We start from the raw sequence: 24,865 nt of genomic DNA, 5'->3' as shown, positions 1-24,865 counted from the left end.
CGTTTCTAATATACTTCCTGTCTTAGGGTATCACTGCTAGTCCATATCTAAGTTCCATAGCCCAATATCACCGCTCCTTCACAGCAGCCCCAGAGAGAATGGCGGGTGCACACCGGCCGAGCCCATCTTGCTCCAGCATCAGCAGTCACTCGCAGAATAAAAGTCCAGTAGCACACCACAAGCTTTGCTGAAACGTTTATTGTAGCACACAGGTACACATTGTCCCTCCCGGTGCATCCTCTTCACTCTGACATGTTTCACCCAATGATGGGCTTAGTCATAGAGGCGAGTCCATAGACACAGCACGGTGAGATAAAGGTGTCACAATAGAACAGGACGATCTTTACTGGCAGGATCATCAAGAGACGATAAAGGGGAGAGAGCCTGAAAATCCTATCGAGATGAGGAGAGAGGAAGGTGTTCTGTAGTCTAGCAGGGGACAACTCAGGGATGACAACACTGCTTGGGATTTCAGTGCAGCAGAGGCAGTGTAATGTCGGCTTATACAGGAAGTTAGGAGCTCACTGAATTTCTGGCATATCATCAGCTGTTTTTCTACACTTGCACTGATTTTAAAGGGGTAAAACACGGTGCAGTGAAGTACTGAGTATGTTTTTGTTGTTATTTTAACAGTATTTATATAGTGGCGAAAATTTACGCAGCACCTTACACTATGCACATTCACATCAGTCCCTGCCCTCAAGAAGCTTACAGTCCAAGGTACCTATCTCACATGCATACAGGTGAAACTCGAATAATTAGAATATCGTGCAAAGTTAATTTATTTCACTAATGCAACTTAAAAGGTGAAACTAATATATGAGATAGACTCATTACATGCAAAGCAAGATAATTCAAGCCGTGATTTGTCATAATTGTGAAGATTATGGCTTACAGCTCATGAAAACCCCAAGAACCCCAAATCCACAACCTCAAAAAAGTAGATTATTACATGCAATCAATAAAACAAGGATTGTACATAGAACAATATCGGACCTCTGAAAAGTACAAGCATGCATATGTACTCAGTACTTGGTTTGGGCCCCTTTTGCAGCACTTACTGCAATTACTTTTGCACGATATTCTAATTATTCGAGTTTCACCTGTATGTACGAGGGCCAATTTAGACAGGAGCCAATTAACCTTCCATGCGTGTCTATGGAGTGTGGGAAGAAAACTGGAGTACCTGGGGAAATCGACGCAAGCACAGGGAGAACATGCAAACTCTATTCAGATAGTAACCTGGCAGGTTACTATCTGAATGTTTCTGGATTCGAACCCGGGACCCCCATTGCTGCAAGGCAGAAGCACTAACCACTGTGCTGACCATACATACACTTTAACTGGCTACCACTGTGTGAAAGCCAGTGTGACACCGGGCATAGGCCTTCCTATCCCAGATACCCTTTGGTTTTTGAATATGTATTGCTAGCACCCCTTGTTGGGTGTACATGTTTTCTTAACATTTTCTTATACCTTTTTGTAAACTCGATATTCATCGCTTGTTTTATTTATACAGGTCATTCCACAGCTCATTGCCAGAATAGACACCCCCAGGCCTCTGGTTGGTCGATTGATCCACCAATTGCTGACAGATATTGGAAGATACCACCCACAGGTAATTTTATTGCTGCCCTGAGCAGAAGTTCTTAAAGTTGAACTTTGGTATTTGAAAAGAAAATGCCCTTCTAATGATAAAAAAAATATGAAATAATTAAATAAAAAGGTAATTAAAAAGTTTTAAAAAAAACAATAATAAGATAAAAAATTATAAAAAAAATATTCCTGGCTCCCGGGTCCTAAATTGTAAGTGACGATGTCAGTGTGACCATGTCCGGAGCACTCCAGATTGAAGAATAACCTATCACACCTTTTTCCTCCAACCCTGGACTTCATGAGCATTTAACCTTTGCAGCGCCGGGGAGGCCTCACTGCAAGAGCAGTTTTTTTCTGCAGTCCGGAATAAGGCTTTACAGCCCACTCTATGTTTCTGGATGTCTGTGATCTGACCGTTGATTGGTTAGTGGCCATGCCACCTCAATCCATATTGATAACATTGATAGTTAATAATCTAACCTATCAGCATTTTTCTAAATGTTAAGCTATCCATACCCCGATCATTTGGTATGGATATCACGGTTATAGAACCCCCCTATTGTATAGAGTGAATACACAGTTAAACATTCCAGCAATAAAATGCATCCAAAACAAAATATATACAAACTATATAAGGCTCTATTCACACCTTCAGGAACCTTCAGTCCTGCTTTAGGAACTTGCGATTTCCTGCAGCAGGAATCCCTAATCTGCCGTTTACAAGCTGCAGCTGTCATCCATTCAAGTTAATGGTCGGGTGACAGCCGCTGCATTTGAAAGCGTCGGAACTAGGAATGCACCTATTTCGGTATCGAGTACGTGTACCGATATTTTTTTTCAGGAAGCCGGGCAGCGTGTATTGACGCGCTGCCCAGCTTCCTGGTACCGGAAGTATCGAGCCAGGCATTGGAGCATTTGGACGAGTACGAGCACTCAGCCAAATACTCGGCACCAATACAAATACTAGTATCGGTGTATCCCTAGTCAAACGCCAGCACGCCGCATGTAATCTTATCCCTTTGATCAAGGCGTCCAGGCAGAGTGATTGATTCCTAACTGGATGTAATCATATCACAGTGTCCCAGCATTCTGCTGCTTTCCAATGGAGGAGCTGTCATCTGATCATTAACTTGAATGGGTGACAACTGCCACTGCAGCAGATTAGGCATTCCTGTTGCAGGAGCACACAAGTGCCTGATGCAGGGATCCCTAATCGCACCAAAAATATAGATGTGAATGGAGTTGAAAAAAGAAAGAGGAGTCAGAGTCCTGCCCAGCTGAGCTTCCAGTCTGAGACACAAACTGGGGAGATATTTTCTAACTTCCTGTTCATTAGACGCAACGGGAAGTGAGAGGATATCTCTCCAAAGTGAAAGGGAAAGCCATTCTTGGTTGTCACCATAACAGGTGTCCCCATTGGAAGATTTCCACACTCTACCTGTAATATTTTGGATTTTGTTTTATCACTTTCTGATGAAATAGAAAGGGAGAATCTACTAGGAAGCCAGGCTGAGGTTCTAAAGAGTCAGTCATTTCGGTGTCACCCCTCCAATGGTGTCACCCAGGTGCGGCCCGCACTCCCTGCACCCACCTTGTGACGCCACTGGCAGGAGGGCCACCACACTCTACTCCAAACTAAAGTTTTGGTTTAAAAGTGTATCTCCAACCTAGAAACAAAAATGTAACATATTGCAGCTTACCAGTCCTTTGATGTGGTGGCGGGATTAGTTTTGGTTTTTTTTCCGGATTTACATACATCTTAATAGACCAGATTTGCACCTATAATATCAATATTAACAATAGAAAAACGTCACCAGCAGAGCTAAATGTAAATTTATTGCCAATAGCTGTATCTCATTGGCAAGTGCTTTTCGGGGCCACGCAGGGTCCCCTTCATCAGGCTTAGAGATAACAGTGAAGTGAAAGACATACAACAATATATACCAAGACATACCAATCAACTAAGTGCTACAAAACAACGCCCATCCACCTAAGGCGTTCCTGTTTCTGTCTATAACGTCAATATATCGGTCAGTGTCAGTTTAAGGCCAGATGAGAGCAGATTGAAATCCACTTTCCCCGATGCCGGTGGCCGGGACTCAGCTCTGGAATTTACAATGAAACTGGATCTTGTCCTCCCAGCACAGCACATGCTGCAGGAATGAAGTGTTTGTAGCTGAAGGAATCCGCATAATGCGAGAGGCAATCAGACAGATAAGGAGCCTCTGTTTTATTTTATGAACCTTTTGCTGGCATTTCTATTGCCGTCTGTCATTGCTGGAACAGGGAATTAAAACAAAGCACAATGAACAATGCAGCAGAAGGTCCAGGAAGATGGTTGTTGATACGACGTTACATAAACTTCCAGGCAATCAGGGTATTTTAGCAATAAGTTTGGTATTTGGTGGTGCGCCCGCCAGCGTTCACCTTTGGCTGGCAGGACCTTGGCTATCTCTGGCCAATTAAAAGCAGGCCTTGCATGATGATATTGCCAGCAGTGGAAGGATTTTAAACACCATCTTACTTTAATATATTCTATCACGGGGCTTTAAAAGGTTTTTGTTTTTTTCCTTTTTAATTGACTCAACGTGAGCTGAAGAGGATTCGTTACGTGGCACTCCTCATTAATTGAGATACAGGTAGTAGTAAATAGCTTTTGTCCTCTACTGCCATCATGGAGGAAGGTCATATAAGTGAACAGAGCAAATGCGACTGTCCCGATAGACGCGACACAGCCAAGAAGAGGGATGGGCAACTCTGGTCCTCCAGCTGTTGTGGAACTACAAGTCCCATGAGGTCAGGGCCCTCCTTACCATCTTGTCTTGATTTGTATTGTGATTGTAATGTCTTCCCTATATTGTAAAGCGCTGCGCAAACTGTTGGCGCTATATACATCTTGTATAATAATTGCAAGACTGTCAGTTACAGGCATGTCTTTCAGAGGCATGCTGGGATATGTAATAAGCACAGCTGGAGGTAGGAGCGTCCCGAGGCCAGGTGTCACCCGGAGTGGAGACCGGGGTGACAACCCCGCCGTGGCGTCATTGCGCGTGCGGGGAAATCTAAGTGACACCTGCCAGCGGCCATCTTAGTGATGGACGTGGGCAGAGAGAGGAGGGGACGTTCACTTGGGATGAGGTATGTCGCCGGGTCCCCTCCTTTCTCCTGACACTGTTGGGCTCTCGGTCCATGACCGAATGCCCGACTTTTTAGAGGGGGTGACACCAAAATGACAGTCATTTCGGTGTCACCCAGGTGCGGCCCGCATTCCCTGCACCCCCCTTGTGACGCCACTGGCTGGAGGGACAGTGTTTTTCTCACCCTGGCCAAGAAGGTTCCTGACAATATTGTTGAGATCCACCCCGGCTGCCTAACTGGCAGCTGTCTCTGCCTCTGTAGAGCCGGAGCCAGCCGTACCCACCCCATCCCGTCTGTCCCTCCAGTGAGAGCTGAAAATACAGTAAGGGGAGGAGGGAATCCCTGCAGTGAGCGGTGGCTGACAGTCATTGCTCTCAGCCAGGAGAAGGCACCAAGAGCTGAGCGATCAGCGGTTACGAGATCACTCTTTTGGTTTTAGAACCGGCGGCAACAGCTGCAATGTCCCATGCGAGCTACGGGCAGAGTATATTATCATTTTCTATAGGCAGCCTGTAGTGGGTGGGACCTGTTGAGCCCCTCCCACATTGCTGCTTTCTGTACAGACTATATGTAACACAGTGATGTCACCACTACTTTTACCAGGTAATATCCGGGTTTCCAAAGGCATTTGGTGCACACAAAGTACATTTATATCTATTGTCCTTATTGAGTAATATATTTATTATTGTGCCCAGAGTTCTGCTATAAAAGAGCCCTTATTGCTCCAGCGTGATCACATCCAGCCAGCGATCAATAGCACTGCTTACATTTTCCGAATGATGTGCATTCTGACTGGTTGGTATAGATCCGCAAGGATTTGGCTGAATTGTAGCTGGTTTCCCTCAATTTGTAATCCGGCTTCCTTCAGATAATATATAAACCCCTCAGTTATTGACATAGAGCTTGTTCAGTTTCAGGAACATCTGCTTCTCCCTCGCTGTGTGAGTAATTGTTGTTCTGTTCTCATTATTGGTCCGGGTTGACCTTCTGTTTTACGTTTGTGTTTATGCCCGGGACTAGTTAACGGTCCCCACGGATCCTCATTATAATCACGCATGAGAATTCCTTCCTATGAAGGCGCGGGTCTGTCGGTATAAGATCAGGACTGCACGCGTGACCTTTGCCCGGCGTGGCACAATTAGCGCACATGGCTGCGTTCTTTAACGTTTATTTGTTGCTTCTCTCTCCCTCAGGCTCTCATCTATCCGCTCACAGTGGCCTCCAAGTCGACGACCACCGCACGCCACAACGCGGCCAATAAGATCCTAAAGAACATGTGTGAGCACAGCAACACGCTGGTACAACAGGCCATTATGGTACGTCCCAGCGCCACACGGCCATCCTGAAACTGATTTTTGTATAGATATTTCTTTGACTGTTTTTTTTTTTTTCCCTCAGGGTTGTGTTTGGTTTACAAAATTTTACTAAATCCATCCCTTGCTGTATATCAAAAGAGAACCATTTACTCTGCGGCAGCCACAGACCCCGTGTGATTCTTTAGATAAAGTCCGCTGCTTTGACTTGCACACTGCCTTTTTGTTTTCTCCTTACACAGCCATATTTAAAGTGCAAATTCCGTTTCTAGCTGCCGGCTGGAAATGTGGGGTGCCCCCCTAATGTCCCACAATGCAATGCACAACGCTTTGGGACCTGCAATGCATGGCGGAGTTGAGTACGGTGTGACTGTGTTTTCATGTTAAGCCCTCATTCACAGTAGAAAAGGCCGGCACGTACAGCTCGGTGCTGCGTGCACGGCCGTATCGGGCAGCTCTCGGGAAGGACAGGTGCGTGTGATTAGTACGCAGCCCCTGTCCTTCTCTATGGGAGTACGCCGCCCTACGCTCAGCCCAAGTGCAGGTCTGTAAAGGTGCGTGTTTCCCGGCTCGGGCGCAGAGAGGATCCATCCTGTCAGCGTAAGAGTACCCTCACCCGCACGGAACGTAGGGGGGCGTACGGCTGAGTACTCCCATAGAGAAGGTAGTGGACTGTGTACTAATCACACGCAGCACCTGTCCTTCCCGGGAGCTGCCCGATACGGCCGTGCACGGAGCTGTATGTGCCGGCCATTTCTAGTGTGAATGAGGGCTTAGTGTTGCCCTAGTTTGGAGGTTTCCGGGTGATCAGGGCAGGATTCGATAACATGGGTACTTTTGCAGAGCCTGCAAATAGCTTGTTTTGGCTTGATCCCTTTTTTTATTGGGCCAGTTAAACTTGAAGCAGAGCTCCAGCTAAAACTTTCATCTAGGTTAAAAATATAAGAGTTAAACTCAGCCGATCCTCAGAGACAGCTTGCTCTTAGACCTCTCCCTTCTGATTCACTACATTGTTGCAGGGGTGCATATCACAAGGGTAGCTGCAGAGATTTGCAAGTTTATTTATAATATAGTTTTCTGCCCGGCTTCCCGATTGGTCAGGAAGCTAGCAAATCCGGAAGCCGTGCAATGAGGCATCGCCCAGCATTCTGATTCTTCCCGGCGTCATGCTCCCTCGTCATCTCATGAATCATAATATTAAGAAAGTGACATTAAAGCATTATTTTGTATTGCTTTAGAAAAAATGCGATCGGGAAAAAGTATCGGTACTCGGTCTTAAAAAAGTGGTATCGGTGCATCCCTAGTTTACATACATGGACTTCAGCTATGTACTTAGTTATATTTGACCGTACAAGTGTCAGTCTCCATAACAATGTCACTCCTCCCGTAACTCTAGGTAAGCGAGGAGCTGATCCGCGTGGCTATTCTGTGGCATGAGATGTGGCACGAAGGCCTGGAGGAAGCATCACGCTTGTACTTTGGTGAGAGGAATGTGAAGGGGATGTTCGCAGTGCTGGACCCTCTACATGCCATGATGGAAAGGGGACCTCAGACCCTGAAGGAGACATCATTCAATCAGGTGCGCTCTTTTTATGACCTCCTCCTACCATGGATGGGAACTAATCGTCAGTTAGGTTGAACTTGATGGACTTGTGTCTTTTTTCAACCTGAGTAACTATGTAACAGTTGGAAGGACTCCAGGCAGACTCCTTCCATTTGTTACATGTGAATTTATCAGGAATTCTATCTTATTCTAAATGACTGTCATCCTCTGAATACAAACTGAACATTAAAAGAAGACCGACAGTAAAGCTGCCCTTACTCTGTAATATTTTCTTCGTTCAACCGAACAGATTCCCTCATCAACAATTACTAACATTGATCGCGGAATGCTACTCCGTCTTCATTGTATTCTGATGGCGGCTGCTGGGTGCTATCAGACTATCCATGCAAAGCCGGCAGCTGATTGGCCACTGGCTCTGGTTGTTCAATGATTTTCCAACCGGATCCTTTGATCAGCTGACCGAGGGATGCCGGCCGACAGTGGCAACCACTGTGTGAATTTTGCATAGTGTATGGCCAGCTTTAGGCCCCATTCACACTAAAAGCGACATACCTTTAGAAGCGGATCCGCGCAGCCGGGATAGCGCGACTGTTCGGGGCGACGGTAGCGCGACCTTCACCGTCGGGCTGCATTAAAAAAATAGAAAAATCGAGCGACATCCGCCGAAAAAAGGGTCCTGCAGGCGCGACATGGAGGCTGTACATTAAAGGAGAACAAGCTTTTCACTCACCTCATAGTTCTAGCCGACCTGTGACAATGAGACTGTCACAGGTCGGCTCAGTAGATCGGGAGGTGAGCGAACACATACCGGCGTTCGCTCACCTCTCGATCCTGTCACGGCTCTCTGCCTTGACAGGGGAGTGGCTGGATTCCCCTCTGACTGGCGGAACGGACGGGGGAGGGGCGGGTACAGCTGGCTCTGCCTCTAGATAGGCAGAACCAGCTGTCACTCACGCAGCTGGGCGGATCCAGACATCCAGCTGCAGCGTCTCAGTATACCGCGAGCTGTTGCTCCCTATATACTGAGCTTAGGGTGACGGGAGGACGCTAGTTTGTGTCCTCCTGTTACCCTAAGGAGAACTATGGGGAAAAGCCCTGACCCCATTGTTCTCCTTTAGGACAGCTCCATTGAAAATCATTGGCCGGCGACTTCTCGCGATATCGCACGGCAAAAATGCGCAAAATCGCATGACAATCCGCTTAGTATGAATGGGGCCTAAGACTGCCAGCACTTGCTGTCATAGAATAGAGAAAAGAAACAGTAGACTGACGCAGTGTTATACCTGCAGCTGATACCCTATCATGTTTCATGTAATGGTGTCACATAGTGCAGTCTCGGGTATAGTTCTTTCATATTTCAGGGTCTGGTTTTGAGATTCCCTAGAGAAAAGAATTGCAGCATTAGCAATGCTAGTGTTGCATGGCAGGTCAAAGCAGACTTAATGGGCTGTCAGAGCCAGCAGCCACAGAAAAGCATAAGATGTTACCAGTGGAAGAATGTTATCATCTCCGGAATGCTCTGACACCAGAACTTACTTGAGTTGGAATTCTGCAACCAGTAGGTCACTCTTTCATGCCTTTGCTGAAACGGCCTGGCAAATATCACATTTCCTTTCATGTGATATTAAAAGTCTTTGGGAAATGTCCATCTTTTTAGTTTACTCGCTCTGCAACGTATCTGACGTCATCCTAATGTTTGCTTCCAATTCTCCCTCGGCTGTCGTCATGCGACCTCCTTTCCTTCCTACCTGCCCTTGAAGGCCTATGGGAGAGATCTGATGGAAGCTCAGGATTGGTGTCGGAAATACATGAAATCGGGGAATGTGAAAGATCTGACGCAGGCCTGGGACCTTTACTACCACGTCTTTAGAAGAATCTCCAAACAGCTGCCGCAGGTGAATACGTTGGCCGTTGACATTACTTTGACGGAGATGTGGTTTTGTTTGTTTGGTATTCCATTGTGTTGTGTATTACAGCTAACGTCACTGGAACTTCAGTACGTCTCGCCCAAGCTTCTAATGTGCCGAGATCTGGAGCTAGCTGTGCCAGGAACATACGACCCCAATCAACCGATAATACGTATCCAGTCCATAGCAGCTTCTCTGCAAGTCATCACCTCCAAGCAGAGGCCAAGGAAGCTGACACTGATGGGTGGGCTTTGCTTTTTACTTACAGACCTTTTAACATCTATGTATTATGCATGTAGTTATAACATATATGTGTTTGAGTTCACCACACACCTGCAAAGTCTGCTAGATGGGGGCCCCAGGTTACCTGCCGGATGTTCATTTTATATTTTTGGGGCCCGCGGGTAAGTAGGAACACCCCAAAGAAGAGGGGTTACAAAACGTCCACAGTATGGTGGGGAGACCTCACTGTTGGAGCTGGATCTGAGATGGCAGCAAGTGACTCGGCATGCTCCGTGAATAAATGTCACAGAACCCTGGAAAAGTGTAGATGGTAGATGCTGGATCCTCCATTGTTTCAGTTATACAGTGTAAAGTGCTGAAATCTTTTTGGTATGCTGGTGACATCTTTGCTAATTTGACATGCCTAGGACACTTCCTGTGTCTCGGCATTTAAACAGACTGTATTGATGTCAGAACCAGCCAGTCATATAGTCTGAACAGACAGCGGCTCTGGAACTGAGAGGCTCCCTGAGGTCCGTCAGTGTCTTCTTTGTCATCTGCTAGACTCCTGTGTTACAGCTCCTGGGCGTGCGGTTCAAATCTCTGAACCTCATCGTTTAGATTCCTCTTAGTTCTGTTTGATATTATTATTTCAGAAGATTAGGTGACAACTTACTTCTCCCCAGACACTCAAGATGAAACTAAAAAATGAGGGCACATATAACTCTTTCATACATAAGCCGGAATGGTTATAGATTAAGACTAAATATACAGGTGCATGCACAAGTCCATTTATGACTGGTTCTCTTTAGGACAGTTATTAAAGGAGAACTCACAGGTCGGCTCAGTAGATCGGGAGTTGAGAGAACACATACCGGCGTTCGCTCACCTCTCGATCCTGTCACGGCTCTCTGCTGTGACAGGGGAGGGGCTGGATTCCCCCCTCCCCGCTCCGATCCCCCAGCGCTGACTGGCGGAACGGACGGGGGAGGGGGTGGGTACAGCTGGCTCTGCCTTTAGATAGGCAGAGCCAGCTGTCAGTCACGCAGCTGGGCGGATCCCGCCACAATTGTCGGGATCCGCTTCAGCTGCGGCGTCTCAGTATACCGCTCAGTATACGGCTCGCGGTATACTGAGCCTAGGGTGACGGGAGGACGCTAGTTTGTCCTCCAGTTACCCTAAGGAGAACTATGGGGGAAATCCCTGACCCCATAGTTCTCCTTTAAATGATTCCATCGAACTCCACATACAAATCCTAATCCCAGTAATGTTTGGTGTGAATCTTTACCCCAAATCTGCTTTGTATCTCTGCAGGAAGCAACGGCCATGAATTCATGTTTCTTCTGAAGGGTCACGAAGACCTGCGCCAGGATGAGAGGGTGATGCAGCTCTTCGGCCTGGTGAACACGCTGCTAGCAAATGATCCGGCATCTCTGCGGAAAAACCTCAGGTAGCGTCTTTGACCCCTCCGGCGTTAGTCTGGCAGCGTTGGTAACTGTGTCTCGGTGATGATGTTTCGTTTTCTCCCAGCAGCATCCAGAGATATGCGGTCATCCCTCTGTCCACAAACTCGGGCCTGATTGGTTGGGTGCCACATTGCGACACTCTGCATGCTCTGATCCGAGACTACCGGGAGAAGAAGAAGATACTGCTGAACATAGAGCACCGCATCATGCTAAGGGTAATCCAGCGATCTCCTTAGGCGGATCATTATGTACGGCACAACAGAGCGGGAGCTAATCATAGTATCTGTTCTCAGATGGCTCCAGATTACGACCATCTGACCCTCATGCAGAAGGTGGAGGTGTTTGAACATGCTGTGAACAACACTGCCGGGGATGATCTTGCCAAGCTGCTCTGGCTAAAAAGCCCCAGCTCCGAGGTAAGAGAGCAATGCCACGGTGCTAACATTTCCAAGTAGGCATGCTGCATTTATATGTCAGTTTAGAGGTTAATAGCATTTAGAAATGTTTCATTTGACGGAAGGCTGCCATTGCTGCCTAGAATGTTATCTGCCTCAAGGTTTATAGGTTCAATACTTTGCGTCACTGACTGGGACTAAAATGCAGCCAGTTAAGGCAGAACATCTGACTTGGATCCTTGTTCCTTATCAGTGACTCAGTTTATTGAAGCCACTGGATCAACCCTAACCGTCCACTCCGCTCTTCCCAAGGCCTCCTGCTTTTCAGCTCCCTTGTCAACTCCTCCCATACTCGCCTCCAGGACTTCTGCAAAATATCAGATCCCTAGCACATCTAGATCATGGTGAGGGTAAGAACTTATTGGCCTCCCCTGGGAATACAGCATAACACAATGTAATGCAATATATATGCAGTGTAACTGAAACAGCCGAAATAATACAAAAATGGCACTGGCTGTGGCAGCACACCAGGCAATGAGTATTTTCATGGAAGGTCAGCAATGGCAGACTATGCAATTCTCTTACGACACACTTCTATTAATACAACGAGTGTCTTGTTTGTTTGTTGAGATGGAAAGGTAGCTAAAAAAGGTAGTTTATTTGCAATATATTGTGATAAAAGTAATAAAGGCCTCAACGCATGGTTCCCAGATGTAAGTTAGTATTTCATTTTATGTTCCAGGTCTGGTTTGACAGAAGAACTAATTACACCCGCTCTCTGGCAGTGATGTCCATGGTGGGGTACATCCTGGGGCTAGGTGACAGGTAGGTGACCCAAGTGGAAGAGGTGCTGTTACATGAGAGGGGGTGGTGGAGGTGGGACTGTCATCGGAAAGCCATGTGACAAGACGGGAGCACAACTGCAAGAGTGTTGGCACCCTATAACAGGAAATGCCTAAAGAAGCTGCGGATTTAAAAAATGGCTTTAGGAATAACAGTAGCATGTTAAATCTTATCTGCCATTTTATATGCTTTGATAATTGCTGTTCTGTATTAAATAACTCCATTCGTGAGCATCTGGACATGCAGTGTTTCATTCCAAAAATCTGTGAGAGCTTTTTCCCTCATGGGAAGGCTCCAGTAGATTTTGGAACATTGTTGATGGAATTTTTTTGCATTCATCAATAAGAGTATCATTTGAAATTGGCACTTGTGGTTGGTGATGATGGCAGCCGCCTTGCTGTCAGTGTTGCAGTTAACATAGACCAGAAAGCAAAAGATTTGCAATGATATAGGGTACATTTAGTTGTGCCTAAACAGTACCATGATAAATGTACCTTTTGTTTTTATTAACCCCCCCCCCAAAAAAAAGATAGTGCGCTTCCTGGTGTGAGAGAGCTCTGTTCTCTATCCTCAGTTGTATATCTGCAGTGTTAAATGTAAGGCTCTGCTGCCTCTGACTGCTAGTCTGAGGATAATAACTGTGCGCTCTGGTAATGTCACTACTGTTCTCCTTGCTAGAAGTGCCAACATGAGGATGCAAAGCCCTGCCTCTACCATGATGGCTGCTGCCACATAGTGCCGAACAAGGCATGGTAAGTCAGTAGGGAGAAAAAAAAGATCAGCTGCAGGGAGATCCAAGGCAATAGTGCAGACTAGTCCTTTATCCTATGCCTGCTTTTGTTGGGCATAACTTCCACACTTCATTTCCTCTTTAATATCCTGGCTGTTCGGCAGGGTTGAGGTCAGAGCACAGTACAGGGCACAGAGCAGCTCCAGCAGTGCAGATATTTGACCTGCTGGCTTGTGGGGACTGTAACATTCTCTCGATAGTGTCACATTGCAAGTCACTGACGTCTTTCTATTGGAAGTGATTGACAGTTTTCTGCGTGATACCCATATGTGTAGCGTATTAAAGCAAAAGCAAAAGAAAAAATGCATGCCGTCCCTTGTGGTGTGCTGCATTGAAAAGAATAGGGCATGTCTGTTTTTGGTTGTGATGCATTGGCAACCCAGTCTAAATAAATGGCTGTAACACAACACACATTGCATTGAATGCACCGCAACACAGATCCGAAGTGTGATGCTTCTGGTGTGTGTTTGAAGCTGTGCAAAAGAGAAAAGGTTAGAGGCATCCAGATGGGGTAAGTATTATTAATCATCTTCAGCAGGATGCATTTTTTTTTTTTTTTTTTTTAGTTTTGGCCATATACAGGTGAAACTCGAATAATTAGAATATCGTGCAAAGTTCATTTATTTCACTAATGCAACTTAAAAGGTGAAACTAATATATGAGATAGACTCATTACATGCAAAGCAAGATAATTCAAGCCGTGATTTGTCATCATTGTGATGATTATGGCTTACAGCTCATGAAAACCCCAAGAACCCCAAATCCACAACCTCAAAAAAGTAGATTATTACATGCAATCAATAAAACAAGGATTGTACATAGAACAATATCGGACCTCTGAAAAGTACAAGCATGCATATGTACTCAGTACTTGGTTTGGGCCACTTTTGCAGCAATTACTGCCATTACTTTTGCACGATATTCTAATTATTCGAGTTTCACCTGTAGTGTTTGTATTTGGAATGTTTACAGGCAGAAAAGTTGGGGGGTGAACAATGGGTCTGAGGGTTCCTGATCACTGATGTCTTACTTGCCGTCCTCTCTTCTCGCAGACATCCTTCCAACTTGATGCTGGACCGGCTCAGTGGGAAAATTCTACACATTGACTTTGGTGACTGTTTCGAGGTGATCACCTACCTGCTCTTAGTAGATACTTTTTTTCATTTGTTTCCTTTTGAGTAAAAACTTTGCCTGGCAATGAGTGAGTTAAATGTAATTATTGAGTGCATTGTTATGAGGCCCCCAAACCTTGTATTGTGTATGCAGCACGGAGCATCCAGTGACATCACTGCCCTGTCCATTGCAGACAATTAGGGGAAGGGGTTTGTTGTGCAGTGATGTAAGGCAATTATTGAAGAATACATAAGCACCCAGGAATGGAGCCCTTTTTACTTTCTTGATTGCCTCTCTTTGTACAAAGTATTGTCTTCAATCTGATTAGGACTTTAAACACAAGATATTAATGTCGGCAGAATAGTGGAGGGTTCAGGACATTTAACATGAAGCAGATGGCTGGCAGAAAGCAGGGTGGAGTGCACACTGATGTGACCCAACAGACGCAGATGACTATTAGATGGATGTGTAGAACTCATACACCGAATTTTCCAAACAGAGCTAGAGACGTCTTCCTCTGCCGTATTTGTTTCCTTTGATGCTGCCTGACCTCACTAATCCAGGAAGCGGTCTTACATTCTGCTGCTCATGTCATCCAGACAAAGTGAGTGGTCAGGTTTCAGGCCTAAACGTCTCGGTTCTAGATGTACTGTAAGGTAAAGCATTTCCCCGTTCTGTGGACCCTACTGCACAGAAGCTGTGGCTTCCATACCTTGCAAGGATGAGGGCCAACGTGCCTGGAACAGCTGTATGCAAGCAAGAGTGGCTAACTTGTCAGGCAGAAAAGCCGGAACATTCCATAGATCAAGGGATTATCAACAGGAAAGGCTTTAATGACCCATATCTGCAGATAATGGCTACATGTTTGGCCACCTTGAAGGGATTCTGCAGGACGGGGTTGAAGCCCAATTGAACTTTCAGTTTAAATGGTATAAAAACGTTCCAGGTGCATCAAAGCAAAATGTGTGCAAAGGGTTTGTTTGCTTTTTAAGGGCCGGTTCACACCACAAAGTCTGCGTTCCCGAGCGTTTGGCGTCTGGTACGAAAGCCAGCCAGCTCCCTGTAGGAGGGAGCGTGGTGGTGCATTGAAGTCATTGGTATCGCAGCCACGCCCCCCCAGTCCAACTCCCGCCCGCACGATCTGCAAAAATACTGCAAGCACTATTTTTGCAGATTGCACTGGACCGGAAAGCAAACACTAATGTGCCTGCGGTGAGTGCGATTGCACTGTGGGCAGGGGGTGTGGCTGTGGTGCCATTGGCTTCAATGCACCTCCACGCCCCCTTCCGCCCTTGAACGCAGGGAGCTGGCTGGCTCAGAGGCCGAACGCTCTGGAACGCAGACTTTGCGGTGTGAACCAGCCCTTCAGCTGCCACAACCTGAGTTAAAAAAAAAAGCCTGCCCCCTGCCAGCATGCTGCAGAGAGGGACATTTGCTCTCTGTGTGGAAGCAGCGGTCTCTCTGCAGAGCCATGCCCCCTGCTGAGTCAAAGCTAGGGCTCTCCAATCCGCAGAGAGCATGAGCTTTAAATCACAGCAAAGGGGGGATGTCAGATCTTTGCAGAGAGACCACTTCTTCCACGTGGAGAGCAAGGCTCCTTTTCTGCAGCATGCTGGCAGGGGACGGGCCGTTCTCAGGCTGTGGCTGGTTCCAAAAGAAAAACAAACTGTAATAAATTGCAAAACTTGTTTTTAAGCACCTGGAATGTATTTAGCTGATTTAAACTGAAAATTCCGCTGGACTGTAAACTTTCTGCAATTACAGAGGAGGCTGTGTAATTATTTACAGCCCTTAGTTCAGGGGTGGGCAACGCTGGCCCTCCAGCTGTGTTTTAAAGGAGAACTATGACATGAGTGATTTCCACTCACCTCATAGTTCTAAGCCGACCTGTAACAATGAGACTGTCACAGGTCTGCTCAGTAGATCGGGAGGTGAGCGAACACATACCGGCGTTCGCTCACCTCTCGATCCTGTCACGGCTCTCTGCCGTGACAGGGGGAGGGGCTGGATTCCCCCCTCCCCGCTCCGCCAGCCCCGACCGGCGGAACGGACGGGGGGGGGGGCGGGTACAGCTGGCTCTGCCTCTAGATAGGCAGAGCCAGCTGTCACTCACGCAGCTGGGCGGATCCCGTCATCTAAGTCGGGATCCGCTCCAGGTGCGGCGTCTCAGTATACCGCGAGCTGTAGCTCCGTATATACTGAGCTTAGGGTAACGGGAGGACGCTAGTTTGTGTCCTCCCGTTACCCCAAGGAGAACTATGGGGAAAAACACTGACCCCATAGTTCTCCTTTAACTACAAATCCTGTGATGCCTGGAACTGTCAGCCTTGCAATGCCTCATGGGACTTTTTAGTTCTACAACAGCTGGAGGGCCCCCACCTTTGTTCAATATATTTCTGTCAGGTGGATTCATTGCTAGGTGCTGTGTTGCCAGCTCACAGGTAGTGATGGGTTCGGGCGTGTTCGAAGCTCCACGTGCCGAGCCCGCCAGGAAGCTGACAGTGCCGCGGTGCCAATCACAGGCACGGAGACATTTCCCGATCTCTGCAGCTGCGGATCGGGATAATGTCTCAGTACCTTTTGATTGGCGCGGTCAGCTTCCTGGCAGGCTCGGCACGTGGAGCTGCAAACACACCCGAACCCATCACTACTCTCGGGTATCTAACACCCCCTTTTCCCCAGCATCCACCCTTAAACTGCATTGGTGTGAGAGCATCAGGTTTAGTACATTAGTGCTAGCCGTCCAACCTGAAACCGTCCTCAAACACCCCCCCTCCGTTACTGTTTTCATGAAGCTGGTATTTTAACTGCCAGCATGCAAATTTTCATGTACTTGTCAGTGTTTAATGACTCTATTCTTTATATCGTAGGTGGCCATGACCAGAGAGAAGTTCCCAGAGAAGATCCCATTCCGGCTAACGAGAATGCTGACCAACGCTATGGAGGTGGGGAACGAACCTCTTGATGAATGCCTGTAATTATTGCCCGCTTCATACATTTCTTATCTTCCTTGATCTACAGGTAACCGGCCTGGATGGAAACTACCGCATCACCTGCCACACAGTAATGGAGGTTCTACGGGAACATAGAGACAGTGTTATGGCCGTACTGGAGGCCTTCGTGTATGATCCACTCCTCAACTGGAGGCTGATGGACAGTGAGTACCATAGGAGGTGGTCTGTGTTACATATTTCATGTAATGTTTCTGGAGATTGTTATATTGTACGAGCGCCATACTGAGATATTACCAACACTTGCACAGCTGTGGCTTCCATGTAGCAGACTAGTACTGAATTATAAGCAGGGCCGGAATTCCCACAAGGCCATGGGCCAGGGGAGCAGAGGGGTGACTGGTATTCCTATCGTCCGGGGCAAGGGGCGGGTAGTTGTTTCCTACATTTAGCTCTGTTTTGGGCAAGCACAGCTAAAAGTAGAGCGGGGAAGCTGTTTCTCCATTTACAAGTGATCTCGGCGATGCCGCCAAGATCACTTGTATGCAGCCTGCAGGTCCGTCCTCCCCCTGCCTCACGGCCTTCCTATCTCAGCTGTCACAGGAGAGCTCGCCGGCTCCCCCCCCCCCCGCCGGCCGAAGATCCTCTCTTCAGGATGGAGAGCAGGGAGCAGAGAGCGTCCGTTCTCTGATCTGCTCCGTGCGAGCACTCACAGCCTTCCCCTCTCAGCTGTCACAGGAGAGCCAGCACAGTGCTGTGCTAGAACTCCTATATTGGAGGTGACAGGTTCAAGAAAGAGAACCTGTCACCTCCAAATGCTATAACACGGGGGGCTTGTTAGCTGCCGTGTGATAGCAATAAAGTTAAGTGGAAAAAAAATTAAATTGAAATTAAAAAAATTATAAAATAAAAATTAAGAAAAAAAAATAATTCAAATAAAAAAAGTGATAAAGTAAAAAATAAATATCTCTGCCACTCCGCCATCTGGTTGCCATTCTCCATTGGGTGGGAGGGGGTTGGCGGAGAGGGGGATGCATAGAGGAGCCTGGCCTTGGGGCAGCAGAGAGAGTAAATCCGGCCCTGATTATAAGCCAGTGTTCTGTAATCTTCTGCTGCCCTGACTAATCTAGCTGCTATGGTTGCATTAGACAGCACACCACTGTCCTCCCACCATTTCTTCAGTTCTATATTTGCCAACATTTTATGAAGCTGGTGACACCTATCAACACCTGGCGGCGCCTGCTGGGTTAGTTTACCGTTTGAGCAATGACAGGTTAGCTTTTGCAGCAGCGACTAGAAAAGTCAATGTGCCTTTTAAAATTTCTCCATCTGTCGTTTTCTCACCACTCTCTGCTGTGCTTTACAGCCAATATAAAGGCCACCAAGCGTTCCCGTACGCGGACAGATTCCTATTCCGCCGGACAGTCTGTCGGTAAGTCCAGTCCGATGGCAGCGTCGTCTGTATGCTAAGTGCCCCAGCCTATATCTTGTTGTGTACTCACACGGTCAGTACCACCAAAAGAAGATCTCCTGCTAAAGGAGAACTAAAGCCAAACCTTTTTTTTTTTTGGCTTTAGTTCTATTTTGGATCACAGGAGTAATGTGCTCCTGTGACAGCCCAGAGCCCGCGCTGCAGCCGGGAAGCATCCTGACAATATTGGCGGGATCCACCCTGCTGTATGATTGACAGCTGGCTGTGCCACTCTAGAGCCAGCGCCAGCTGTGCCCGCCCCCTCCTCGATCTGTCCCTCCAATGAGCGCTAGAGGAACACAAAGAGAGGGGAGGAGGGAATCCCTGCGTGGAGCGGTGACTGGCAGCGCTCTCTGCATGGGACCACAGTGAGCTGAGCAATCAGTGGTTTGTGATCGCTTAGTTTTCGATCTATAGAGCCGCCCGATCTATGGACACTGCAGATGTCACACGCCGGCTCATTACTTCTCCTTATATACAACTCTATGGATATTCAGTGTGACATTTTGCTTATTTAATGGGGTTTCTTTTGGATACAAATATGATTTGTATGATGTAAATCTTCTCAGTGTTTTACATGTATAGCAGAAGAGACCACGTAAGTCTTTTCTTGTTGCAATTTTTTTTCTGTGCATAGAGCCATGCATGTGTGGAACCTTCATGTGGGTAGAAACATAAAAATAAAAACATCCCACTCTACCTCCCTTTTAAATAATGCAAAGGCCCTATAAAACAAAAATACATCTGGCTGTCCGCTTACCTGAATCTGCAGTCACATGACCCAAGTCTTCTCTCTTCTGCTCGGTAGTGTAAAAAGGTCCAGTCTGCAGTGCCCATATGGCTTTCTGGTTATGTGGATGCTGCCCGTTGGCTGTTACAAATGGCCATCACAGGGTCATGCAGTCCCCATTGGCTGTCACAAATGGCCATCACAGGGTCATGCAGTCCCCATTGGCTGTCACAAATGGCCATCACAGGGTCATGCGGTCCCCATTGGCTGTCACAAATGGCCATGGCAGGGTCACGCAGTGCCCATTGGCTGTGCCAAATGGCCATCACAGGGTCATGCAGTGCCCATTGGCTGTCACAAATGACCATCACATGGACATGCAGTGCCCATTGGCTGTCACAAATGACCATCACATGGACATGCAGTGCCCATTGGCTGTCACAAATGACCATCACATGGACATGCAGTGCCCATTGGCTGTCACAAATGACCATCACATGGACATGCAGTGCCCATTGGCTGTCACAAATGACCATCACATGGACATGCAGTGCCCATTGGCTGTCACAAATGGCCATCGCAGGGTCATGTAATGCCCATCGGCTGTCACAAATGGCCATCGCAGGGTCATGTAATGCCCATCGGCTGTCACAAATGGCCATCGCAGGGTCATGTAATGCCCATCGGCTGTCACAAATGGCCATCGCAGGGTCATGTAATGCCCATCGGCTGTCACAAATGGCCATCGCAGGGTCATGTAATGCCCATTGGCTGTTACAAATGGCCATCGCAGAGTCATGCAGTGCCCATTGGCTGTCACAGGTGGCCATCACAGGGTGATGCAGAACTTAGGAGTGACATCACACAAGGGGCAGACACAAGACCGGTTGGTCGGACCTGTGAAGGGAATAGACAGCTCCTTTAAATCCCATGTCACCCCTGCTGAAAGATGCCCGGAGATCATGTGACAGCGGATTCAGGCAAGTTTCTTTTATAGACTAGCCCCCCTACTCCACCTTTTTTTGTCTGGAATTCAGCTTTAATTTGAAACTTTTTTTCTTTGTTAAACCTCATTTGTGGGTAATATTGTAACTGGATAGAGGACGTTAAAAAAGCCGCTGGCTGCTCTTCAAATGACATTGTATTCTCACTACGGCCTGCACATATCTAGTTATCATTTTGACGGATTCATCTATAAAGAAGTCCCGTTTTTCCAGCATGGTGTTCACACTGACACAGTCCAGATTCTCCTCCAACCACCTCACGCTGTAACTTGATTTGCCGACGCCGAATCTCCACATACTGTGCGGCTCACAAGGCCAAGCTAAAGCCCCGTAAAATAAGAACTAATGATTGCGTTTCCATATTGTAAAATTAAGAATTCCCCCAATAAACACGATCCGCCAAGAGATCCGCTTTTATTTTTAAACACACATGGTATGTATTAAAGGGTTACATAACGCGGAGACTTACTTCTCAGAATCGAAGACAGATGGGGGATTAAGATGATACTTTTGTTAGTAAAAATAGTTTGGAAGAAATATGCAATAGGTCAGGAAACGTTCCCAATAAATTTTTTTTTGTTTTTACTTTTAATTGTTTAGATGTTGATTTTAAAGTGTCCCATCAAGGAAAAAAATCCTAAAATACTAAGTTACAAAACTCATAGTGGTTAATAAATGTCACGATAGAATTCCTTTCTCCGTTATTGGAGGACACCGGAATTCAGTGACTGTTGGGTTATACTGCTGTCGGGAAGGACAGGTGCTGTGTGTGATTTAGTACGCAGCCCCCGTCCTTCTCTATGGGACTGCAGGTCCGTACAGGTGCGGGTGGGCGTACTCGTATGCTGACAGGGTGGATCCCGTCTGCGTCCCAGCCAGGAAACGCGCACCCCTTTTGACCTGTAATTGAGGGGGGCGTACGGCCGTGTAGTCCCATAAAGAAGGACGGGGGCTGCGTACTAATCACACGCAGCACCTGTGCTTCCCGGGAGCTGCCCGTTATGGCCGTGCACGCGGCACCGAGCTGTGCCGGCCGATTCCGGTGTGAATGAGGGCTAAAGGCGACTGCGTCCGGGGCTGTCTGAACAAACCATCAAACCGCCTGCTGTGCCTACAACAGTCACCTTCATATTCCTTTGGTTCATTTGTTTTTTTGTACTGACCAGACTGAGAGGCCGTCATTCCAGCAGTATTGCCGCAGTTGGCTCATTGCCGCTGATGAATGAAGAGGTGCACTGGAACCAGACACTGGTTGTTGCTTGTGCCCTTTCAGCTCTGTGATATTTATGTTATAGTGTTGAACATTGCAGGCCAGCAGAATTTGGGTTTGTTGTATATAACTGTTCTCTCTTTGTGTTTTTCTCAGAAATGCTGGAGACGGTGGAACTTGGGGAGACGGCACATAAGAAGCCAGGGAGCACCGCTCCCGAGTCTATACATACATACAGTGAGTTTCTATAGGAGGTGTATACACTTTACAGGGAATGTGTGGGAACCATTTTGGAATTCCTTGATTGCTTTTATATTAGTTTTCTACTTCTTTTAACCTACTTCCAGTGATGGCGTCTCAGCATCTTGTTGCAGGCTAGCTGGCAGGTGCGCCGGGGATCTTTTTGTGTGCTGTGGGAGCTGTGAGTGACAGTCACGGCTCTCTGCAGAGATAGATCGAGAAGTATATGTATATATATATATATATATACACCCATCACATTCTCAAAGAATTCATCCCCACACAGCTACCTCCTCATGTATCATTTCCCCCTCCTCTTTCAGATTGTAAGCCCTCAGGGGCAGGGCCCCCCTTACCATCCTGTCTTGAATTGTATTGTAATTGTAATGTCTTCCTTACATTGTAAAGCGCTGCGCAAACTGTTGGCGCTCTATAAATACTATGTAATAATAATAATTACCCATTCCTGTATTCTACATTCCTATATCTACAACTTACTGATCGTGCTAATGTACCTATATCTGTGGGTGTAATCATTTTTAGAAGGGGTACCCTGAGACCCGTATGTTGTTTCAAGGGTTACACAGTGGTGAAAAGGTTGATGATGGCTGCTATAGGGTCTTAGTATGTCAAAGGGGTTCCCAATGCACTTAGGTAGATCTTCAAGAATTAAGTAATTTTTATGTTATCAGGGTGGCAGCTACCGGAAAAAAAACATCTGCTGATACTGTCGCTTTTTTGTGCTGCAGAGATTCACATACTATATGGACATTTGTTCTATGATTTAAAGATAACGCTGAAGCTGGGTGAAAAGACATCATGAGACAGTCAGATTGTGCATGCAGGTCCATTGTTCCCAGATATCTGAAGCCAGCTAGTTTTTAAAACTATGTGAAGTGGATTGTATTCATTACACTTACTAATCCAATAATATTTTTCTTTTCCTTGCAGTTGGCGACGGCTTGGTTCAGCCAGAAGCTCTGAATAAAAAAGCCATTCAGATTATTAACAGGGTCCGAGATAAGCTAACAGGTAACGCGGGGCAATTTAAAGGAGAAGTGTTGGAAAGTCAAATGTAATTTTTCTCAGTACTTAGAGCCGGCGTGGGACACTGCAGGTGGCATATGCCGGCTCTATGGATCAAGAGCTGAGCGATCAAAAAGCACAGCTCATGGTTTCCCCTTTCTGAGAGCGGTGACTGTCATTCTCCGCTCCCCACAGGGATTCCACTCTCCTCTCTGTTACTTCAGTGCTCATTGGAGGGACGGGCACAGCTGGTTCTAGAGAGGCAGCGCCAGCTGTTATTGCTGACTTTGGGTCACAGGAATACATTAGTAAATACACTGAGTAGCCAGATTATTATGACCGCCTGACTTTTGTAGGCAAATTAGCTATAATTTGGCGCTGAAGTTGCTAGAGGGCCAAACCATTATAAATAGGGAAGCGGGTTGGTTACCACGACAGTAGAAGTGATTTGTTTCTGAAGATACGGGGAAATTGTTGATTGTTGGCGCTCGGAGCCATGGAGCGAGTATCAGCAAAACAGCAGAATTCGTTAAATGTTCAAGAGCAGCTGTTGTTAAAGTGTTTAAAGACCGGACTGCCAGCCGAAAATCTGGGTCTGAACGTGCGAATTGTGGCCGTCAGCGACTAGTCAATGTTAGGGCAGAACGGAGAGTGGCAAGACTGGTACAAGACAACAGAAGGGCAACAGTGCCGTGTCAGATTCCTCGCATTACCTTTCATCATCTCGTGGAGTCACGAGGCGGCCCAACGAAGTACTGATGGGGTGGTCATAATAATCTGGCCACTCAGTGTAGACTTCTTTTACCCAGAAGTGGACTGAAGCCAAAGAAAAGATTTGGCTTTAGTTCTTTTCACCAGCAACTAGGAACTTACTCTGACCACAGGACCAATGCTGCACTGTTGCTTGGCTGCCCATAAAGGGCATTGATAGTTTATTCCATCCTCTGGACGGCTTGGTCTGCACATTATGGCACTAGGCATGTTATGTCTTCCCGTTTGCCTTAGTTGGGTGCACTGAGGCATTTTTCTACTCTGTGATACAAGTTATCTTTAATTATTTTTTTCAGGTCGAGACTTTTTACATGAAGAAACTTTGGATGTGGCCACACAAGTGGAGCTGCTGATTAAACAAGCCACGTCGCACGAGAACCTCTGTCAGTGTTATATTGGATGGTAAGTTGCTTGATTTTTTTTTTTTTTATTCTTGTTTATGGGTGTTTGCGCCTTTTGTATGTAGATTAAAAGTACTCAGGACGATTCCACACACGTGATCCTGGTAGTCTGTCGACCACTTGCTTCTTATACGCTGATCAGCCATAACATTATGACCACCCAACTAATATTGAGTAGGTCCCCCTTTTCCTGACCCATCAAGGCATGGACTCCACTAGACCTCTGAAGGTGTGCTGTGGTATCTGGCACCAAGCCGTCCGTAGCAGATCCTTTTAATCCTGTAAGTTGTGAGGTGATCGGCCTCCATGGATCGGACTTCCAGCACATCCCACAGATGATCGTTTGGATTAGGATCTGGAGAATTTGGAGACCAAGTCATTACCTCAAACTCATTGTTGTGTTCCTCAAACCATTCCTGAACCATTGTTGCAGTGTGGCCGGGCGCATTATCCTGCTGAAAAGGCCACTGCCATCAGGGAATACCGTCTCCATTAAGGGGTGTACTTGGTCAGTAACAATGTTTAGGTCGGTGGTACCAGTCCCGGTATCATCCACATGCATGGCGGGACCCGAGGTTTCCCAGCATCACACTGCCTCCCCCGGCTTGTCTTCTTCCCATAGTGCATCCTGGTGCCATCTCTTCCCCAGGTAAGTGACACACACGCACCCGGCCATCCACATGATGAAAAAGAAATGTGATAGATTTTCCTTTA

The 24,865-nt window shown here is 46.8% G+C and overlaps 1 protein-coding gene across 1 annotated transcript in view; it reads left to right on the top strand.

The window, feature by feature from the left end:
• Window positions 1–24,865, top strand: part of MTOR (mechanistic target of rapamycin) — a gene marked incomplete at its 5' end in the record, with an annotated part of 98,189 nt that overhangs the window by 71,076 nt on the left and 2,248 nt on the right. The window contains 16 exons of the mRNA XM_018559022.1: window positions 1,520–1,618; window positions 5,928–6,050; window positions 7,444–7,626; window positions 9,372–9,506; window positions 9,588–9,762; window positions 11,055–11,190; window positions 11,274–11,421; window positions 11,500–11,622; window positions 12,344–12,426; window positions 14,287–14,359; window positions 17,218–17,292; window positions 17,369–17,504; window positions 18,665–18,730; window positions 21,870–21,950; window positions 22,905–22,985; window positions 24,047–24,152. Of these exons, the coding sequence (XP_018414524.1) occupies window positions 1,520–1,618; window positions 5,928–6,050; window positions 7,444–7,626; window positions 9,372–9,506; window positions 9,588–9,762; window positions 11,055–11,190; window positions 11,274–11,421; window positions 11,500–11,622; window positions 12,344–12,426; window positions 14,287–14,359; window positions 17,218–17,292; window positions 17,369–17,504; window positions 18,665–18,730; window positions 21,870–21,950; window positions 22,905–22,985; window positions 24,047–24,152 (1,823 nt within the window). The remainder of the gene's footprint in view (window positions 1–1,519; window positions 1,619–5,927; window positions 6,051–7,443; window positions 7,627–9,371; window positions 9,507–9,587; window positions 9,763–11,054; window positions 11,191–11,273; window positions 11,422–11,499; window positions 11,623–12,343; window positions 12,427–14,286; window positions 14,360–17,217; window positions 17,293–17,368; window positions 17,505–18,664; window positions 18,731–21,869; window positions 21,951–22,904; window positions 22,986–24,046; window positions 24,153–24,865) is intronic.

The sequence above is a fragment of the Nanorana parkeri genome, unplaced genomic scaffold (assembly GCF_000935625.1).
Source record: "Nanorana parkeri isolate BGI_ZX_2015 unplaced genomic scaffold, ASM93562v1 scaffold376, whole genome shotgun sequence".
NCBI classification, from domain to species: Eukaryota; Metazoa; Chordata; class Amphibia; order Anura; family Dicroglossidae; genus Nanorana; species Nanorana parkeri.
Note: the sequence above shows the minus strand (reverse complement) of the source record. Positions and strands in the feature narration are given on the sequence as shown.